Source organism: Dipteris shenzhenensis, chromosome 2 (genome assembly GCF_047967505.1).
Source record: "Dipteris shenzhenensis isolate YYH24624 ecotype China chromosome 2, Dip_SZ_1.0, whole genome shotgun sequence".
Taxonomy (NCBI): domain Eukaryota; kingdom Viridiplantae; phylum Streptophyta; class Polypodiopsida; order Gleicheniales; family Dipteridaceae; genus Dipteris; species Dipteris shenzhenensis.
In genome coordinates this window covers 44,681,840-44,701,818 of record NC_141597.1, presented here as the reverse complement: position 1 = coordinate 44,701,818, position 19,979 = coordinate 44,681,840, and the positions used below count along the sequence as shown (strand labels likewise).

Genomic DNA, 19,979 nt, shown 5'->3' with positions numbered 1-19,979 from the left:
GGAGTTTAGCTACTTCAATCCTCCCTATACCCACTCCTACTGCTAACATGGATGACTTATTTAGAACCTTGAACACTAGATGGTATTTGTAGGACAGTAGTATGAAAGGTTTGGCAAATTATGGATCAAGCATGTCCTTGAGAAAATATCCTATCTAGCTTGGCTCATCCAGCACAAATTTGTTTGGACCAATGTAAGAGGACTCGGGATAGGGAAGGGAGATGGGAAATATAGAAGATGCCCCGGTGTCCTTGAGGATATTTTTCACTTATTTGTTGTTTGCCCTCATGCCATAAAGATTTGGAAGTTCATTCAGATTGAATGGGGTGAACCAGTCAACTGGAAGGCTATATTACTAGGGGATGAATTAAAAACCAAACAGGAACTTTGGTTCCAAATAAGGCACACGCATTATGGTTTCTTTGGATCTTTAGGAACAATCTTCAATTTAATTATATGGAAATTTGTATTGAGTCCTTGTTTGCTGCATGGTGGGATAGAAAAAAAGGAGGTTGGAATTTCAGATAATTGCCCATAGTATTGAGCATCCTAGGTTGGTACAGATTTGGTTGAGCATAAGATGTACCTTAGTGGAAGAGCATGACAAGCTGACCATATTCACTAAAATGGTAGCTTCTGAATCTATAAAGCGAGAATAAGTCACACATGAAAATGTCAAAGTCATAGTAGTTGATGTTGAGGGTGTTTACACACTCGCCTTTTGCATCTAAGCTCGGGCAAGCATTGGGTAGCCAAGATTGGTGGCTACCCATCAAATTTGGATGGTGGACATGCTTGCCACATCAGCTCAACTTGGGTAGGCATGAATCACCCTGAGTCAGCCATTTCCTTGCGTGAACTTTGTGGTGCTTCCTTTAGGAATCACATCAGTTTGGTTGCTTATGGTCATTGTGCCTTGTTGCACTGTTGTCTACTTGAGTTGCTTCTCTAGGTTTCTTGTTGGTGTAGTCTTTGGTCAAGTTGCTTGCTTGCGTGCTTTCGGTTCATTGAGTCTTTCTTGCCTTGCTTCTCTTAGCATGTTGAAGTTGGTGTAGGCTAACATGTGTTGGCTTTATGCTGCCTTTTTGCCTATGATGAGTAGAGTCTTATGTCACCATTTCTTGTGGCCATCTACTACTTGCTAAGCTTTACGTTGTTAGGAGTTGTAATTTTGTCGTTGAAATAGTCCATTTTCTCATTGCTAAGGTAGTTTTGTTGCCTTTTTTTGTAGTGTTGCATTTCACTGCCAGTTGTGTGGTTACTTTGTTGTCTTCTGCTACATGTCACAATTTTTGTGCTTTGCTGTCTTTTGCTGCATCTAGTCACAATTTTGTGCTAGTTCTTATTTGCCATTGAGTCGAGTGTCATAGGCCATTTTTGCAACTATGCTATAGTCATCGTGTCTCGTGTTGTTTTCAGATCTGCTAGCCTTGTGGTTGCTAGTGTAGTGAGGCTTAATTGGTTTACATAGTTACAAACTCAGGAGGAGGCAAGAGGCTAGACTTTCTATCTCTTATTCACACAAAATCCACATGTTTATCTCTCAAAACACCAAATCTCAAAACTTGAGAGCCATAAAGAAATTATGTTACGAGAAAGTATTTCTCAAAGCTCTTGTTTGAAATGATGTAAAGTATTTATAGGATCACACCAGACATAGCAAGGGTTTTATTTAATACTTTGGTTTATTAGTTAGGGACGCCTAACTAAACATGTGCCATTGATAAGTATCATGGGTGATGCCATTTAGAAATACTCACATTAATGGGCAGTCGTTTGTAAAGACCATTACTTAGCATGATTGGCTAATCATTTGATGTATATCATTGCGCTAAGTATTTGACTAATGGTGGATTGGTTTACTGAGTACAAGAAATGACATGGACGGATGGGAGTAAACAAGCTCAAGGGAATAAAGGCTAAATGACATGGTTTTATGCTAGTGTATATGGCATGCAATTTTGGATGAGTACATGAGTAAAGGAGTGATAAAGAGAAAAGTATGGTAAAAGGATGCTCAAGAGAAAGTATGGAAAAGGGATGTTCAAGAGATCAATACATGAATTTGTATCAATGGCTCATGCTCTTATTTCAATATTATAAATACTCTTGGTGTGGGATCACGAGCCACACACCTCGAGGGGGGAGATTGTACCCAGTGAGTGCCTCTTGTCTTTTCATGAGTTTCTGTGCATACTCAATTTTTGGTGCTATTGTATGTGTTAGAATTGCTATTCACGTTTTGGTGGTATCAGAGCTCTTGCTACGCTCCATGAAGACCTGAGATTGGGAAGTACTTCTCCAAAGAATTGTTGGGAAGAGAGCTGAAGCAGCTATCCACTCAGATTTCGAAAAGGAATTTCAAATAGTACTTGGGAGAGTGGTATTTGGGAGTCTAATTTTTGGGAGGCCCTTATCTCCTTGATCAAAGTCCTCTCTCTTTTGAAGAGAAAACAGAGACTCTTTCCTTGATACGTATTGCCAATGATGTGCCTCTTGCTCTCATACTCTCTACCCCACTCCAATCTCTCTTTGTTCAATTGCATAAGCCCTCCAAGCTTCCCTCCAAGCCTCTCCAACTGGTTGAAAATGGCTCACGAAAATAAATTGCTGCTTGTAACTCTTCTTGCGTCAGACGGCCATGTGAGAAGAAGAAGATCAAGCTCCAAAAAATTCTGCGTGACGGAATTGTTAGATATCAATGATCCACTCTCGTGTAACTACGCGGGAACCAACTAACTCTACTTGTAAGCCCCCCATATGAGGAGAAGGCATTTGAGTAGCTCATTTACTCGGTAGGTCCTGGTTTGGACACCAAATGGGGCCATGTGCGGCCTGATGGATGGATGGAGTTGGCACACTGCCAACTAGGCTACATGCAAGTGCGAGAAGGCATCCCATGACTGACCGCATTGAGGGTAGATGGGGCATTTCCCAGGGCAGCCCACACTCTCGGGCTACGGGGCCCCATTTGGAGCCCTAGATGATCCGGGATGGCTGTGGGCCAAACGGAAACCGTAGGTTAGTTGCTCTGATGGCCTATTTCAACCCCAGTCGATCATTTTGGGCGGACTGGGTCGGTCACCCAATTGGGTCTAATCGACTACGACTACTGGCTATATAAGAGCAAGCCCGTGATGCCCATTTCATCACTGGTTACAGCAACCCTGATTCCTTAGCATCCAACCTCTGTCCTCTACTATTTCTAGCACGCCATCGAAGCTTCTCTCACAGGAGCACACGGTTGGGAGGCAGCGCCATCTATTGTATCAGTTTTACAGTAATCAAAATTTTTATTCTCCATACTATCTGCTTTTCTCTCTTGCGTACGAGATCCTGTTATCTATTGAGCACAGACGTTGTATTGTTTTCTTACAGGAATTGCCTCCGAAGTTGGCTCTAGGTTTTCAAAGCCTTTGAATCCAATGCCCTGGTCCGTTCAGGCTAATTTTGACCACAAAAGTGGGTCTGAATGCACTTATCAAAGGGAAACATGAGACAAGGTGATAGGAGTAGTTTTTCAATGATAAGAGGATGAGAGCTTGTGTGATAAGCTATCAAACCCCTCAACAACTTATCAAAGCCCTCTACTTCTCTTTTGCCCCTCTTATTTCCACACTATTTCCTTCAAAACTCGAGCAAATGGATAGCTTTCTTCAAGTTGTTTTTTGAAGGCTCTTCTACTTCAACAACTTCATATTCATCCAGAAGCTGTAAAGCTCTTGTCACTAAGCGTCAAGAAGGTTCTCTCACATATTGATAGCATCATAAAGTTGGTATTGCGGATCTTGGCGAAGATGATTGGCAACGCTAGTGGACGCTCTCAACTTGGGTGGTGAGCGCACAAGAGATAAGTACATGATTGAGAAAATTTTGTTTTATTTGCTTTCACAAAATGGCACAGCATTTCCCACCATCTCCAATGATTGAAGAGCAAATTAATGCACTTCACCTTCAACTTTTGCAAGAGAGAGATCATTGAGAGAAATTAGAGAAAGAGCTTGAGAGATCTAAGAACAAGAAAAGGAAGAGACATGCAAGAGTTGAGATTTCTTCAGGATCTGATTCTGAGGGAGTGATTCGTAGAGCTATTAAATCTGCATTGAGAGAAAAAAAAATAGTGGGAAATCTTTTACTTTTCAAAAATATGATGGGAAGAAAGATGCAAATTTTGTTTTAGCATGGATTAGTCAGCATGATGATTATTTCCAGGGTGAAAGGTTTCCTAAAAAAGATAAAATTAAATGTGTTGTTAACCATCTTGTTGACAATGCGGCACTATGGTGGAATGTGGTCAAAAACAGTGAAAGATGACCAACTACTTGGAAGGAATTGAAGAAAAGATTGAAGAAAGACTTTCTTCCAACACAATTCAAGTCGAAAGTCCGTCAACAATCGGATAGTTTGCATCAATTAGAAAAAGAGACTATTGCTTTGTATGTTGAAAGATTTTGGCAATCTCTCATTCAACTTCAAACCATAGGAAGGATTTTTGAGAAAGAACAAAAAAGGAAATTTGTATCCGGTCTTAGGGCTAAAGAAAGCCGAGATCAACATGTTTCATTCTCATTCCTTGCGTTCAGCTATATCACTTGCTACAAATTGTGAAAGAAAGAATGGGATACCCAAGGATGGAGAAAAGAATAAACCTTTTGTTCCTTTTTAAAAGAGGGACAAGAAGTTTAAGTTTAAACCGTATTCTCACTTTATGCCATCGACTACATCTTTGAAGGATCACGACAAATCAAAGAAGAAAAGAAGACCAACTTGAAGAAGGAAACTTGTTTCAACTATCACAAAGAGGGACGTTATGCAAATAATTGTCCAGAAAAGAAGAAGGCATCAACTTAAAGATTAACATGATCGATGAAGTCAAGCAAGAGGGTAACACTTCTGACTTACGTAAATCCGGTAAGTTTTCTCTAATGAGAAAGAAATTGTTATTCTACATGATGATGAAAGTACACACAATTTCATTTCTGAACGATTAGTAAAAGCAATGAATCTAAAGTTTCACCAACACAGTATAAGGTTAAAGCTGCTTTTACTGGAACTAGATATAATTGTTTGAATGAAGTGGAACTCACGATTGATCCATACAAAGAAAAGAGAAATTTCTTAGTGGCTCCTCTAAGAGGAAAAGATATAATTTTGGGAATGCCGTGGCGACATCAATTTAATCCTGATGTTGACTATAACACTCACCAAATGTGGATCACACACAAGGATAGAAGAATTTGTTTAAAGGGACAAATAAAGAATGAAATGAATCCTTTGTTGAATCACACACAAGCTAAAAGGGCTTTTAGGAAAGGTGAAAAATCATTTTTGGTTTTGGTTAATTCAATTATGGCCGCACAAATTAAATCGAATGACGATTTCAAAGATTTTATCTCGCAATTTTTGGATTGTTTCGAATTACCCCCAGGTTTACCCAAGTCTATACTTGAAGATCATCGCATAGAGATTTTACCTGGAAATTCACCTCCTTATAGAGATTCATATCGATTAAACATCTTAGAACAAAAAGAGATTCAAAGACAAATAGAAGAATTATTGGAAAGGAAATTGATTATACCAAGTAGCTCCCCGTATGGTGCTCCAATCCTTTTGGTGAAAAAGAAAAATGGCACATTTAGGATGTGTGTGGACTATAGAGCACTTAATAAACTCACTATCAAGAATTGGTATCCAATTCCAAGAGTAGATGATTTACTTGACAAGTTGAGAGGAGCTAAAGTCTTTAGCAAGATTGATCTTAAATCTGGTTATCATCAAGTTAGAATGACAGAAGAAGATGTTTAGAAAACAGCTTTTAGAACGCAAACGAGTCATTACGAGTTTTTGGTTATGCCATTTGGTTTGACCAACGCTCTAGCTACTTTTAGTAGAATGATGAACTGAATCTTTCTAAAGCATCAAGACTATGTAGTGGTGTTCTTTGATGACATATTGATTTTTAGCAGGAATACTGAAGAACACAAGGAACATTTGAAATTGACTTTTTCTCTTTTAAAAGAAAATCAATTGTACATCAATCCTGAGAAGAGTCTATTCTTTCAAAATCGCATTGAATACTTGGGTCATATCGTTTCAAGTCAAGGTATTCAAGTAGACCCAAAGAAAGTGGAATGTATTGAAACTTGGCCAAAACCTAAAGATATGTATGACCTAAGATCATTTTTAGGCTTATGTAGTTACTATAGGAAATTCAGGAACTTTGATTTCTTAGCAAATCCATTGACCTATCTCCTAAAGAAAACTACAAAGTAAAGATTGATCAACAAAGCATTAAGCATATTTTGAAGCAACCATTGATTTCTAATAGACATATCAAATGGGATTTTTTTATTCAAAGTTTTCAGCCAATAATTCAATATCAGCTCGGTAAAGAAAATACGGTTGCAGATGCATTAAGTTGAAGACCACAAATCAACAACATTTCAATGATTGAAATACAACCATTCAAGGCAATGAAAAATTCTTATCAAGATGACTGTGACTTCTCTGATATATGGACTAAGCTTGAACAAAACAATTAGAGTCCTATATCTAGCTATTCAGTCAATGATGGATATCTCTTTTATGAGAAAAGACTTTGCGTCACCAATCCATTTAGATTACAAGTAATGGAGGAAATGCATCAACCTCCTGACTGCAACTTATCAAAGTATTATTAAAGAATTTCATTGGCCTTTGATGAAGAAAGATATCTTTAAGTATGTTGCTGAGTATTTGATTTGTCAGAAGATTAAAAGTTTCAAGGGAAAAACACTAGGACTATTAATGCTTTTGCTTATTCCTTCAGAGTCCTGGGAACAAATATCCATACATTTGATTATTGGATTTCCCTTGACTTTTAATCAAAATAACATGATTTGGACTATCATGGATCGCTTCAGCAAACAAGCATATTTGTTGCCTTGCAAAAAGACATTGTCTACACTACAAGCTGCACACATGTACTTGAAATATGTTTCCCCACATCATGGATTACCAAAGATTATAGTATCAGATTGAGATTCCAAGTTTTGTAGTGCCTTTTGGAGGACTTTATTTGAAAATCTTGGCACTAAAGTGAATTTTACTTCAGCTTTCCATCCTGAGGCAAATGGACAAACAAAAGTAACCAATAATACTATCTTGGATATGCAGTGGATATATGTTGATTCTCAAGGTAAGAATTGGGATAATTATTTGCATTTATTGTAATTTTCTTATAACACCACAATCCATTTTGCTACAGGAAGAGCTCCATTCGAAATAATATATGGAAAGTTATTACCAATTCTTATCACAAGAATTAGTCAAAAGATTGAAGCTGCTGATGATTTTACAAGAAATTATGATCAAATCATGAGACAAGTGATTGAAGCCATTAAGAGAGCTCAAGAAAAGTATACTAAACAAGAAAACAAGAAAAGACAACATATGATGTATAAAGAAGGAGATTTTGCCCTTCTACGAATTGAAAAGAGGCGTTTAAAGAGTGTTGATAAATGCTTTGCAATAAAATTAGCACCAAGGTTTTAGGGACCTTTCAAGGTTATCTCTAAGATAAATGATTTAAATTATTGTTTGGAATTGCCCAATCATTGGAAGATTCATAACGCCTTTCACATTCATCTCTTGAAACCTTTTAAAGGAGAATTACCAATGCATCCTGTTTATGAAGAGCCACCTTTAATTGTGGATGAAGTTGAAGTTCTTGAGCTTGATTGTATTCTAGATGATCAGCAAAGAACAACGCGCAAAGGAAAGACTTATAACTCCTATTTATTGAAGTTTAAAAATCATCCAAAAGAAAATGCACAGTGGTTTCTTGAGCAGTTTTTTCGAGACCATCCTGATATCCTTAACTCATATAAACAAAATCACAACTAAGGTCAGTTGCACCTTAAGCAAGAGGGAGTGTTACGAGAAATTATTTCTCAAAGCTCTTGTTCGAAATGACGTAAAGTATTTATAGGATCACACTAGACGTGGCGGGGGTTCTATTTAATACTTTGGTTTAATCAGGGACGCCTAACTAAATGAGTATCATGGGTGATGCCATTTAGAAATACTCACATTAATGGGTAGTCGTTTGTAAAGACCATTAATTAGTATGATTAGCTAATCATTTGATGTATATCATTGTGCTAAGTATTTGACTAATGGTGGATTGGTTTATTGAGTATAGGGAATGACATGGACGGATGGGAGTAAACAAGATCAAGGGAATAAAGGCTAAATGCCATGGTTTTATGCTAGTGCTATGTAATGTATTAAATGGCCAAGGGTCATTACATTTTTGATAAGGGAGAGTGCTTAAAAGCCTTCCACTTTTGGCATGTAATTTTGGACGAGTACGTGAGTAAAGGAGTGACAAAGAGAAAAGTATGGTAAAAGGATGCTCAAGAGAAAAGTATGGAAAAGGGATGTTCAAGAGATGAATACGTGACTTTGTATCAATGGCTCATGCTCTTATTTCAATATTATAAATACCCTTGGTGTGGGATCACGAGCCACACCCCTTGAGGGGGGAGATTGTACCTAGTGATTGCCTCTTGTCTTTTCATGAGTCTGTGCATACTCAATTTTTGGTGCTATTGTATGTCTTAGAATTGTTATTCACATTGCAAATTCACAAGAAAACCTTAGATCACTCAAGAAATCTAGCTAATGAAGGAACTCAAGAAGCCATGATCACTCAAAAGAGAATATCTCAAGCCCCAGGAATTGGATTCTTGTAACTTTTTAAATTTAAGTGGAGAGGAGATGAAGCTGTAGAAGTCGAGCCAAACAAGAGATGAAGATGACTTCAAAAGGAGGGCTTGTGGCTTGATGGGACACAAGCTTACTCATTGTTGATGAAGCAAAGGTCTTGCACTGTCTCATGCTCCAATATCATGTTGGAGGATCCTGAAGAGAGAGTGGAGTGCACAAGATATCTAGCCATACACTATGTTCTATTGAATATAAACATGAATATATGCATGAACCCCTTAGGCTTAAAGTTAGATTTTGACCCCATGCCCTTATGGTATGGTGCAATTTACACCATCCTTACCCCCCACGGCCCCCTTCCCCCCGCCCGCCCCCCATCCAATCATCACCACCACTAAAAGATGTCATTGGTCTATAGTTCTTTGCACATAATTTACAAGGTGTTTCAAACTTGCATCTTGCAATTAGTGCCATTCATTATATACTTCTCTTTCCTTTGGGAGATGACGGATGGTATCATGAAATGCCACAAAGTCTTTCACACATAATTTGACAATATCACAAGCTGGTAATCATGGATCTCAAATGAAAGTCTCTATAGAAAGGCTACAAGTTTTGTAGGATAATGGTGAGGGTCTTTTACAAGCTAGGAGATTACTACCACAATATGTTCTCGATGAACATGCTAGGATTGAACAAAGTAGGTTGAATTGAATTTGTTGCAACTATCCTCAAATCCAAGACGTGATCTAAAGAGTAGATGTAGAATCTCCTTTTCCTAAAAGTAGTCCAGGTAAAGAAATCATTTACCTTCCTCTTCTACAGGTGGTCCAAGGAATATGTATGAGTTATGTCAACATGTTTGTGGCAATAGTTTGATCAACCAAAATCTTGACTTGTTCATCACGATTGCAAATAGAATTATTATTTGGAACATGTTGTTAATGAGCTTTTTGATCTATTGGCAAGTGTATTTGTATTGAAACATAAGCCTTTGATGGATGATTTAGTGAGAAAACTTTATTTGGACATGTGAAGGGATATGTTGTTTGTGCTGCAATTCTTTGTCCATCAAAAAATTGTTTGTCATTGAAGGATATTGAAGACACCTATTCATAGGCCTTGTGGATCTTTCAATCAAAATGCAATCGACATTTGATTTTGATGGATATCCTCTATATAGGCTTTCTAACAAAGCAAGATCATCTTAAGTTAGAGGATCAATTATAGGGAATCATTGGGTTGTCCCATACAACCTGACTTTATTTTTAAATTATAGTGCTCACACAATTTGGAGATATTCTCAACTATGGCTAAAATATATGCACAATCATGTTTATGAAGGTCATTATCGTTCAACTGCGCATTTAAACATTATTCTTGGAGATTCAAAACATAGTATTATTAAATATAAAATTCAACAATAGCTTGATGCACAATATATATCTTCTTTGGAAGCAACACAAAAAATTTGTGGTTGTTACGATAAGATACTAGAATTTTTCTACTAAACAATATGTCGTTTCCAATTGCATGAAAACTAGGCATACACAAACTTCAATCCCATCTTCCAAATGAATAAAGTTTGCATAGAATTCTTCAAAATGCATGGAAAGGCACAATTAACATTACATCATGGAAAATCTTGGCTAGAAAGAAAGAATAATAATACAATTGATCACATGTAATTTGTTCCTCCATTTGGAGAGAGCATTAACATCTATGAATGCAATGATGTATATTGATAAATGCAGACTCCCTTGAATTTCTTGTAAATTTCAAGGTGTTTTGCATCCTACATTTAAAGAAGCTTGTGTTTCTTGAGGATTTCTTCAATAAGATGAAGGATGGTATCGATGCATGAATCCAAGTTCCTGAATGCAAATTGAGAAACACCCTAGACTCCTCTTTGTAGTAAGACTTAGGGTATTTACAAACTATGCGCGCCCATGGTACATTGAATGCATTTGGACCGTAGGCTGGATGTGGGCAATCTTCCCCGTCCATGATCCTTAGGCGTGCCCATGGTAAGTTAAGTCTGTAAACACCCTTATTTCTTGTGAACTCAATTATCTAAAAGCTTTATGGGCTGCAAATAATGATGCTCTACATGAATCCTTTCTTCGTGAATTGAAATATTCAAATAATTGTGGTGATATTCTTGATAAAATCATGTATGAGTGCTTTGATTGACATAGAAAAATTTCTAAAGCAAAGGATTACGTAAAGGCTTGAAAGAGTATCCTAACTTACCTCTACCGACCCAACACCAATTTCTTAAATGATGATCATTTTTTATTGTGAGGTACTTAGCGATGAAAAGGAGCATATGAAAATGCATTCAAGGATCATGGTTGCATCACTTAATCCTAATCAGAAAAATTTAATGTTTGAGAAGCTTAGCTATGAGAAGGAAAATTTTGAAATTGCAATCAAGGATGGCAGTTACAATGCTAAATCTTGATTTAAAAGAAGCATTTCAAGCCATTGTAAATGCAATGAACTCCAACAATGGCCATTGTACATGCAATGAACTCCAACATTGGCAGTCGCACCCTTTGGACTTGCCTTTGTACTCTTATTAAGCACAAATAATCTTCTAAACTTTCGCAATCCTCTAGGGCAAAGTGCCTACAACTCACAAACATGCTTGTGAAGTAGTGGAGCAAGCTTTCTAGGATATTCTAAACATGAACAAGCCTTTTGCAAGAAGGTGATGTTTGTCAAATATTCCAAGTGGTGCCTTAAGGATTAGTGAAGGAGTGTCAATGCTTGTTTGGTAAGATCACATATATGGAATCATGTTTAAATCTTGCAATTGTTAACACACTATATCTGTGGCCAAGGGGTTGCCACAATAGCTCATATGAATCTTTTTGTGTTTTGTTATTAAATGTACATGATGAAACACTCCAAATTGAGATTGAGCCTACATTCAATTATTATAGATTTAATGAACATTACAGATGTTGTGGGATGCATGTAACAATACTTATCAACAAGAAAAATCATTTCACGTGTATTTCACTATCCCCAACTAGTCTAATTTTTCCATTCTGTATGGAAAATAAGACATCTCCCAATAGAAGTCACATTCTTAATGATTATAAATAAATCTTATATAAACGATATTAAAAGTGGAATTGTACCTTTGCAACATCATACTCTCATGCACAATTCTATGTTGCTCTTGATTGTGTGTCACCCCAAAAATTATCAAATCAATGTTGATCAAGAATCAAGAAGAAACATTAGAAGGCATATTAACAAATTGCATGACATTGTATTTTTTTTTGTCACTTATAAGCCATTAAAAATTTGTTTGCAACATCATAACAATTCCCTATTTTTTAAATGAATAATTACATGATTTTTATGAAACATCATCAATTCACCTTCACATATAGTCTACAATTGATGTTGATACAATATATTTAGGGTTACAAAAGCAATCTTTTGTTGTATGTTCACGCCTTATATGCAATCATATGCATCAAACAATATTAGGTTTCCTCATATCATACACACTAGGTCCTTTGCATGCATACATAAAAATTGTATGCATTCAAAGCTACTCACACACCATGATAAGCGTATGTCCTCCAATATATTTAACTTCGTAAATGTAAGAGGTGTGCATTATTAGCCATGTTTCAAGGCATTTATACTTTCAATAAAAATTAATCACACCATAGCATGATCATTAAAAATAATGATATTATTGAGAGTTCCATATCATTTCAATTTTAATTGAGTTAAAAGGCTAAATTACATTCAAGAAATGCAGTGTGGGTGATCAACATGCAAATCATCTCTTTATGGTATAACTTTTATTGCCTCATCAAGATGTAGAGATTCTTTATCATTGAAAAGTAACATACCAAAGCTTATTTGGTTTAGAAATCAGCATTATAAATAGGCACCAATTCGGAATGTGTTATGTGTGATCGGCATAAAGGGCATTCCAGCTTTTCATTGCACCATTCGACCACACAATTCCTAGGAGACAAAAGAATCCATGTGCAAAAGTTAGTCGTCATATAAAAGATACTAAAATAGAACATTTTAGACTAAAATATCATGTGTACTCCTTTATAAAAGTTCAAGCCATTAAGTCCAATAAACATAAGGTTCAACACTCACATGTGTGTGTGTAATATAAATGTGCACATGAGTAGGTATTTATCATACATGCACTCATGCACACAAACGTGTGGGTGTGTGTGTGCGTGCGTGTGTGCACACATGGAAACACAAGTGTGCAAGAACATGCATGTTTGAGTCGGCATGTAGACATGCATGTGTGTATAGCATCCACAAAGTCTCCTCAAGATTATACAAGATAGACTTTCAACTCCGAAGTTATTTGAGATATGAAAATTGCAAGGACCTATAATGAATCACTTTTATGAAATTTACCTTAATCCATGATATTGTTGCAATCACCAAAGCACAATGTACGCATGTATACAATACTTGATGCAAGATCTTTGATCCATGGAGAAGTATTTTAAAAAATCAACCCTTATCCCACCCCCCACATTATTTCCAACAATTGGCCAATGACCGACTTCTTCCACTTGCACAAAGCACACATTGAATCACCATCACTCACTTGAATCCTTTATCAAATAGTCTTTAAAATTACCTATGCAAATGTGTACTTGCTAAAGGCTAAAAAGGCAAAAGAGGAGTTATAATGAACCACAAGCTTATACTTACAAAAGTTATAATGAACCATAGGGTTGTACCTAGAGCCAGATGTAGTCAAAGATAGATTTAGCTTGACAAAAATATGCATCTATACTGTACACAAAAACAACATGTACTTAAGTCAAGTGCATATCCTAGAGCCCAACGTATGCACAATCTCATTAATATTTCCACTTAAGGATGTTACTACAACAACCTTTATATTGTCAAAGTCATTATTAAGCTATGTACCCTTGCACCGACGTGGACTATTGATGACTATTACAGCAACATACATATTCTCATGCACTCACATAGATATCTATGTACGCACACATTAATAGATGCCTATGATGTGTACTTACAACATGTAATAGCACTTGCTAACATGACATGGTACTCACTTGCAAAGATTCAATGGATGGTATTTTGTAGCATTGATAACACCATTATTCACACATTCCAAATTTCCTTAGTATTTTAATATTTCGTATTTACTTTGTTGCACATGTTACTGATATTTGTGTGGACATTCTCTTTTTGGTAGATTTTCTTTTTGGTAGGGCTCTACGCAATCGAAATCCATCGCTTTAGTTCATTGAATACTCATCTTTCAATGTATGCATCAGACAATATTTGATGATAGTTAGTGAGGACTAGGCTAAAGGGATCAAAGTTATACAAAGGCTCAAGAGTCATAAAGACACTCAACTTAGTTATACAAAGACCAACGCTGCATTACCCTTCAATAGATTTGTGTATGGAATGCACATAAGACGAAGGCCTACTCACCAATGTATTTCGAGAGTGTACAATGATTTTTAGAGAACATGGTCTCCTAGACATTTGACCAAGTGAAATGCTAGTCATTGCTGCACTTTAGGCACTCACTTATGGTCTATAGCAGACTAGTGCATGATAGGAATAACTTTAAAAAGTTGGCTTAAATTTTGAGACCTCTAGCCTAGGTTTTGGCATTAGAAAGTCTATAGGTTTGGCTTTTAAATTTAATTAGATGTATGGAAAGGGATCATTGGGTGTGTTCTTTAAAGGCCTAGTCAATTTACCCTAGCCTATAGCTAAAGGTGACACGATTATACTAGATTGCCACATGTCAAATTGCACACAATGTGCTTTATTTGGCATTTTAGTTTCTAAAGTAGCTTTTGCTTTCAACTTTTGGCTAATCATGCGAGTGTCCCTCTTCTTTTTAATCTCACCCCTCTTTTTGAACTTAGACCTTTTACAAGTTCTTGCTCTCTACCTGTTGCTTTTTTATCTTGCCTTTCCTTTTGAACTTAGACCTTTTGCCTGTTTTTGCTCTCTCTACCTAAATAGCTCTACTTTGCAAAAAGATTTTGCTAAAAGTAGACTATTCATTCCATTTATGTCAATTTCCAAGCATGTCTAGCTTCACCATCTACCCTACCATGCTCACATCATTGCCAACTTGTAGCTTTTTGCTGAAATCGCTAGCAATTCTAGACTTTCCCTCCTACTCGGTTTGATGGAGAATGGATTTGGAATGGAGGATATAGAGTTTCTCACACAGATTATTCTTTCCTACCTCTCTGCATCTCTTCTTTCTTGGATTGTCAACCCAATCCAATTCTAGACCTATTTGGCATAGATTCGTTGATCATTTTACATTAGAGACTTTGAATGACCTCTTTCCTAACCCTGATGATCACATGTCCTTGATGCCGACATCTACATGCTGGTAATGCGTAGGGTGGATTGTTGAAGAGAACTAAATTCAATGCATTGTAGTTCTTTAGTTCCAATTATAGTTTTAAATGGTTTGGTACAGCCTAAGAAGGTGGTTGTATTTAAGCAACGCCCCTTTCAATCTCGTCAATGGGATACTTCTTCTCCCTCACCAGGATAGGCTTCCACTTCAGCTCCTGTCCTTCAAAATTGGGTGGGGGTTTTGAAGAAGGGCATCCCCATATGTGATTCTGAAGAAGGGGAGATGCTATCACTTTCATGGATCATGAGGGAATGCAGCCCATGCAGGCAGAGGCTTTGCCTCTCTGACATCTTGTTTTATACTTATACTTTACTGTATATACCTCTTTCATGCATCAAACACTTAAGTGCTTTACATACAATGTACAGATCCTCTGCAATGTCTCAAAGTGGAGGCTTTTATGGAATTATGTACATAAAATGCAGCCAGATATCGTTTGTTTGCAAGAGCATAATCAACACTCTAAGGTTGGTCATCATGATTATTTTGGCGGGTATGACATATACTATGCTGGTACCACTACCTACTCAGGGGTATGCATAATGGTTAGACAAGAGCTGGAGCCTCAGTTAGCCTTCAATGACAGCAGTGGCAGATGGATGGTCATACAATGTAATATCAATGGTGATATTCTTGAGTTTGCATCAGTCTATGCCTCCCAGACCTCTGCCTTGAGGGCTTCTTTATGGGATTCTTTAAGCAAATATCCATGGAGATCTAATGCATTCATTTGTGGAGATTTTAATAATTCCCCTCTGCCAAGAGATAACACCACTTCAAGATCTCATATGCTATCATTGGAAAGGCAGAAATGGGATAGCATACTTCTTTCTGTGTAGGCTGAAGATTTATGGCTGCTTCTCCAAGGGTCAGTGCCTGGATATACTTTTCATCATAATGCACTTTTTACTACATACTGGGCAAGGCTTGACAGATGGTACTTGTTTTTACCCACAACAATATGCAGATTTAGCCCTCATCTCCTCGTAGATTTTTCATTGGGCTTGTCAGATCATGCCCCATTATGGATGAATCTGCATCTTGGTATGCCACTGGATGATTTGCCACCCCTTTCCAGTAGATTATTGCATGTCAATCAAGCTTATTTCCGACATCGTTATTTCCAGCAAATGATCAGATTTGCAATTCATCCCTTGCCTTTGCATGCCCAGGAGGACATGGATTATGCTTGGGACAGCTTTGTCTCTCGTATACAGAATGTCATTAGGGAGTATGGAAACTGGCATATGACTAAATGGAGGAATGAGGTTAAATGGGCAAAAAGGACAGCACAACAAAGTGACTGAATTTTCACATTTAAGGCCTCTCTCTGAATCAGAAAATGATTCCCTTTCATATGCTCGGATTAAATTGACTGCTAATGATCAGAGGAAATTGCACAAATGGCAGATTATAGCAAGAATCAAGCCCCTCATGGATAAGGGCTGCTCATCAAAAGCCTTTTTCCAGGGCCTGCATGCTACTCAAAAGAAAAACTCATGTCTAAGGGTAAGGAAGCTCGATGGCTCTTGGACGCACTCTTTCTCTGATCTCCAAGATTAATGCCAAAATTATTTCCAGAAATTATTATCTGCTCCTGGCTCCCCATCAACTCAAATGACTGATGCGAGGACTGAATTCCTCCAATATGTTTCTGAAATAGTGGAAATGGATGATGCTCTTACCTTGGAGAGACCTTTTACTGATACAGAACTTGATAATGCCTTGATCCACCTCGGCAAATACAAGTCCCCTGGCTGGGATGGCCTTAGGGTGGAATTCTATATTTCTTTTTGGGATGATTTGAAAGATGTCCTCTTGCAAATGATCAATGTTGCCTGGCAAGAAAGTCAGTTACTGCACTCTTGCAAGCATGGCATAGTCAAACTTGTGCCCAAAAAACATCTGTGTGACCATATGTCAGATTGGAGGCCTATTACTTTGATGCCTGTAGTTTACAAACTCATTGCCAAAATGATTGTGTATAGGCTTCACAGGATACTGAATGCGGGCCTTCATCCTCATCAGTATGGGTTTGTGCCGAGAACACACATCCATGACAATATCTCCAATGCATTGACTGCAATTGAATATGCTAAGTACTCACATCAAGATGTGCTCATATTGCAGGTAGATATTGCTAAGGCATTTGACACTATTCAATGGGACTTTATCTCTCAAATTATGACAAAGTTGGGCTTTGGTCCAAAGATAGCAAATGCAGTTTACTGGCTTTATTCTGGCTCTACTTCTCAGTGCATTCTTGGGGGTCATCTATCTCGGTCATGGACATTGGGTAGATCAGTTAGACAGGGCTGCCCTCTTAGTGCTCTCTTCTATGCCATTGCGACCCATCCCCTCTTAATGTATCTTGATCATCTTACAAACACAGGATAGATGACTGGTCTTAAAATTCCTGGGGCTGCATCTTTTTTGGCACAAGCATATGATGATGATTCCTTCTTTATGCCACAGAATTCTCCCCGAGAAGTTCACATGCTTATGACTGCTCTATCATTGTATGGATTGGCAGCGGGATTGCATATTAATTTTGACAAATCTGAATTGATTCCCCTGAAACAATGTGACTAGCATTCTATTCTTTGGCCATGTCAGGTGGTGCATTCCAAAGATGTAGTCAGACATTTGGGATATCCTATAGGATGGCATATCACCAGGAAGCAGCAGTTAAAATGGATCTTCCAAAGACTTCAACATAAACTGCAATACTGGAAATTTTCTACTTGGCCACTTCATGTCAAGCTCATAATAGTACAATCCATTGTAATGTCCTATGTCTAGTTCTTTGGCCTTTGCTGCATTGGTCCTCCAGAGATATTTCAGCCTTTATGTCTCAAGCTATGGAGATGTTATGGAAGACAAAAATAGCTGTGAAAGCATTGAGACTGATGAAGATGGAAATGGTGTGCTCTCCTAGGATGCATGGTGGACTTAATATCCTCAATATAAGATATCATGTACTTGCAAGGAAGGCGACTATGCTCCATACTTTTTTCCGCCAACAACAGCCATGAACATGTATGATAGCATCCATGTGTGTCAACATGAGGACTTCTGCTTATGGTCATTGGACTACAGATCATTGGGAGGTTGTAATTGGGAGATTTGTAGGGAAGATAACTGGCTGTCCTTTCTCTACTGCTCTGATACTAGACTGGAAACAAGTACTTTCTAAGGTCAAATGGGCTCCTGACAATTGCTCGAGGACAAACTCAATGAGGAAAGAAAGTATTCATTGGAGTGCCATCTTTGACATTCCACTTGCTTTATAGGAACCTGTTCGGGCATACAATCTCATGAAATTGGGAATTAGATATATACATGATGTGGTAGATAATCAGGGCTATGTCTTATCCTTTCCTCATGCCACTGCTTCCTATGCATTGGGAATGCACCATCGGTTGATATGGAAGAAAATTGCTGATTTGTTACATCCTCTTCTACCTGTTCCCCCTGTGGCTGACACAGACAGGCTTATGGATTGGCAATTGCAACCCTCTGCTACATGCTCTCATCATGTTCCTCTGCCTGCCCTGACCTCCATCAAAGCCCACAGGCTTCTTCAGCCTGCTCCATGGATTCAGCAATATGCCAATACTCTGTGGCATATCAGGAAGTCCCTTTCATGGTGGCGGAAGAATCTCCGGTTATTATGGAAGTGTAAAATGCCTTTGAAACAAAGACTTTTTCTTTGGAGATGCATGACAGGCACATTGTCAGTGGGAGTCACACTTGCCAAACGTCGCATTGCACCATCCACATGTTTAAGATGTCAGGCTCCTTCAGAGACTGTCCCTCATTTGCTTTGGCACTGCCCGTGTTCCAGGAACCTCCTAGGGAGAATTTCAGATCATCTTCGGCTCCGTTTCCTGAGTCACAGATTTGGGAAACATTTTTTGCTATTTGGCAGATTTATGAGGTCTTTGTCTCAATACTCACTATTTCTCTCTTGGGTGAGATATTGGGCTCTTTGGACAATCTGGAGTGAGCACAATTTGGCATACTTGGGTCGGCAGATTCACAAGTCATATGAATCTTTCCGCGCATCGTTGTGGCAATCCTTATATGATGCCTGTCATGAGGGTGATATAGATGCTTCTTGCATAGAGCTTTTCTTTGTATGTTTCTGATCTTTGGGATACTCTCCATTTTGGAGACTTCCCATCTTGTAAATTTATGAGCATATAAATACAGCATTGGATATTACACAAAAAAGTGTGTGCACGCGAGCGTGCATAGTGTGTGTGTGTGCACGCGAGCCCGCATAATTACACACACACTCTCTTTTTTCTTTAAACAATTACCAAAAGCAGTCTCCAAGGAGGAGACATGCATCTACCACATCAAAAGATCTCATTATATGACAAGAAAGCAGGATAATCAAGACAGATAGTCGAAGAATGATTGCCGTAAAGATGCCCAGAAGAAGGGATACCTGGCAAGGGACAGATCAGCAAAGACCCTATGGTTGTGGTCCTTCCAATGAGTCTATAGTGCCCAAAGTAAAGAAAAGATCATACCCCTGCTTGGCAGGGTGAATTTCAAACAGCCAGAATAGCTTGCCAAAGCAAGCATGAGAAAAGAGTGGCTGAAGACGCTGCTGTAGAAAAACAAGTCACAAGTTTTAAGGCAATGCCAAAATGATGAGGCATAGAGACCCATGCGGACAGACATTGGAGACAAGTAGCAGGTCAGCATGCCAAGATCTGTCTAAAAGGAAGAACCCCCAGCATAATTGCCCGTAAGAAAATATGTGGATAAAGGGGGACTTTGTAAGCCCAAAATTGCCGCCGCCTTTTTAACCACC

General features: G+C 38.0%; 1 protein-coding gene across 2 annotated transcripts in view; it reads right to left on the bottom strand.

Moving 5' to 3' along the window:
• Positions 1–12,475: 12,475 nt before the first annotated feature.
• The window catches only part of LOC147904818 (peroxisome biogenesis factor 10-like), a 96,180-nt gene continuing 88,676 nt past the window's right edge, over positions 12,476–19,979 (bottom strand). The window contains exon 12 of one of the 2 annotated variants that reach the window (XM_087395614.1): positions 12,476–12,708. In XM_087395614.1, the coding sequence (XP_087251740.1) occupies positions 12,606–12,708 (103 nt within the window). In that variant the 3' untranslated portion in view covers positions 12,476–12,605. Of the gene's footprint in view, positions 12,709–13,433; positions 13,516–19,979 lie in introns of those variants that run through there. The other variant, XM_087395623.1, reaches the window with a different exon arrangement.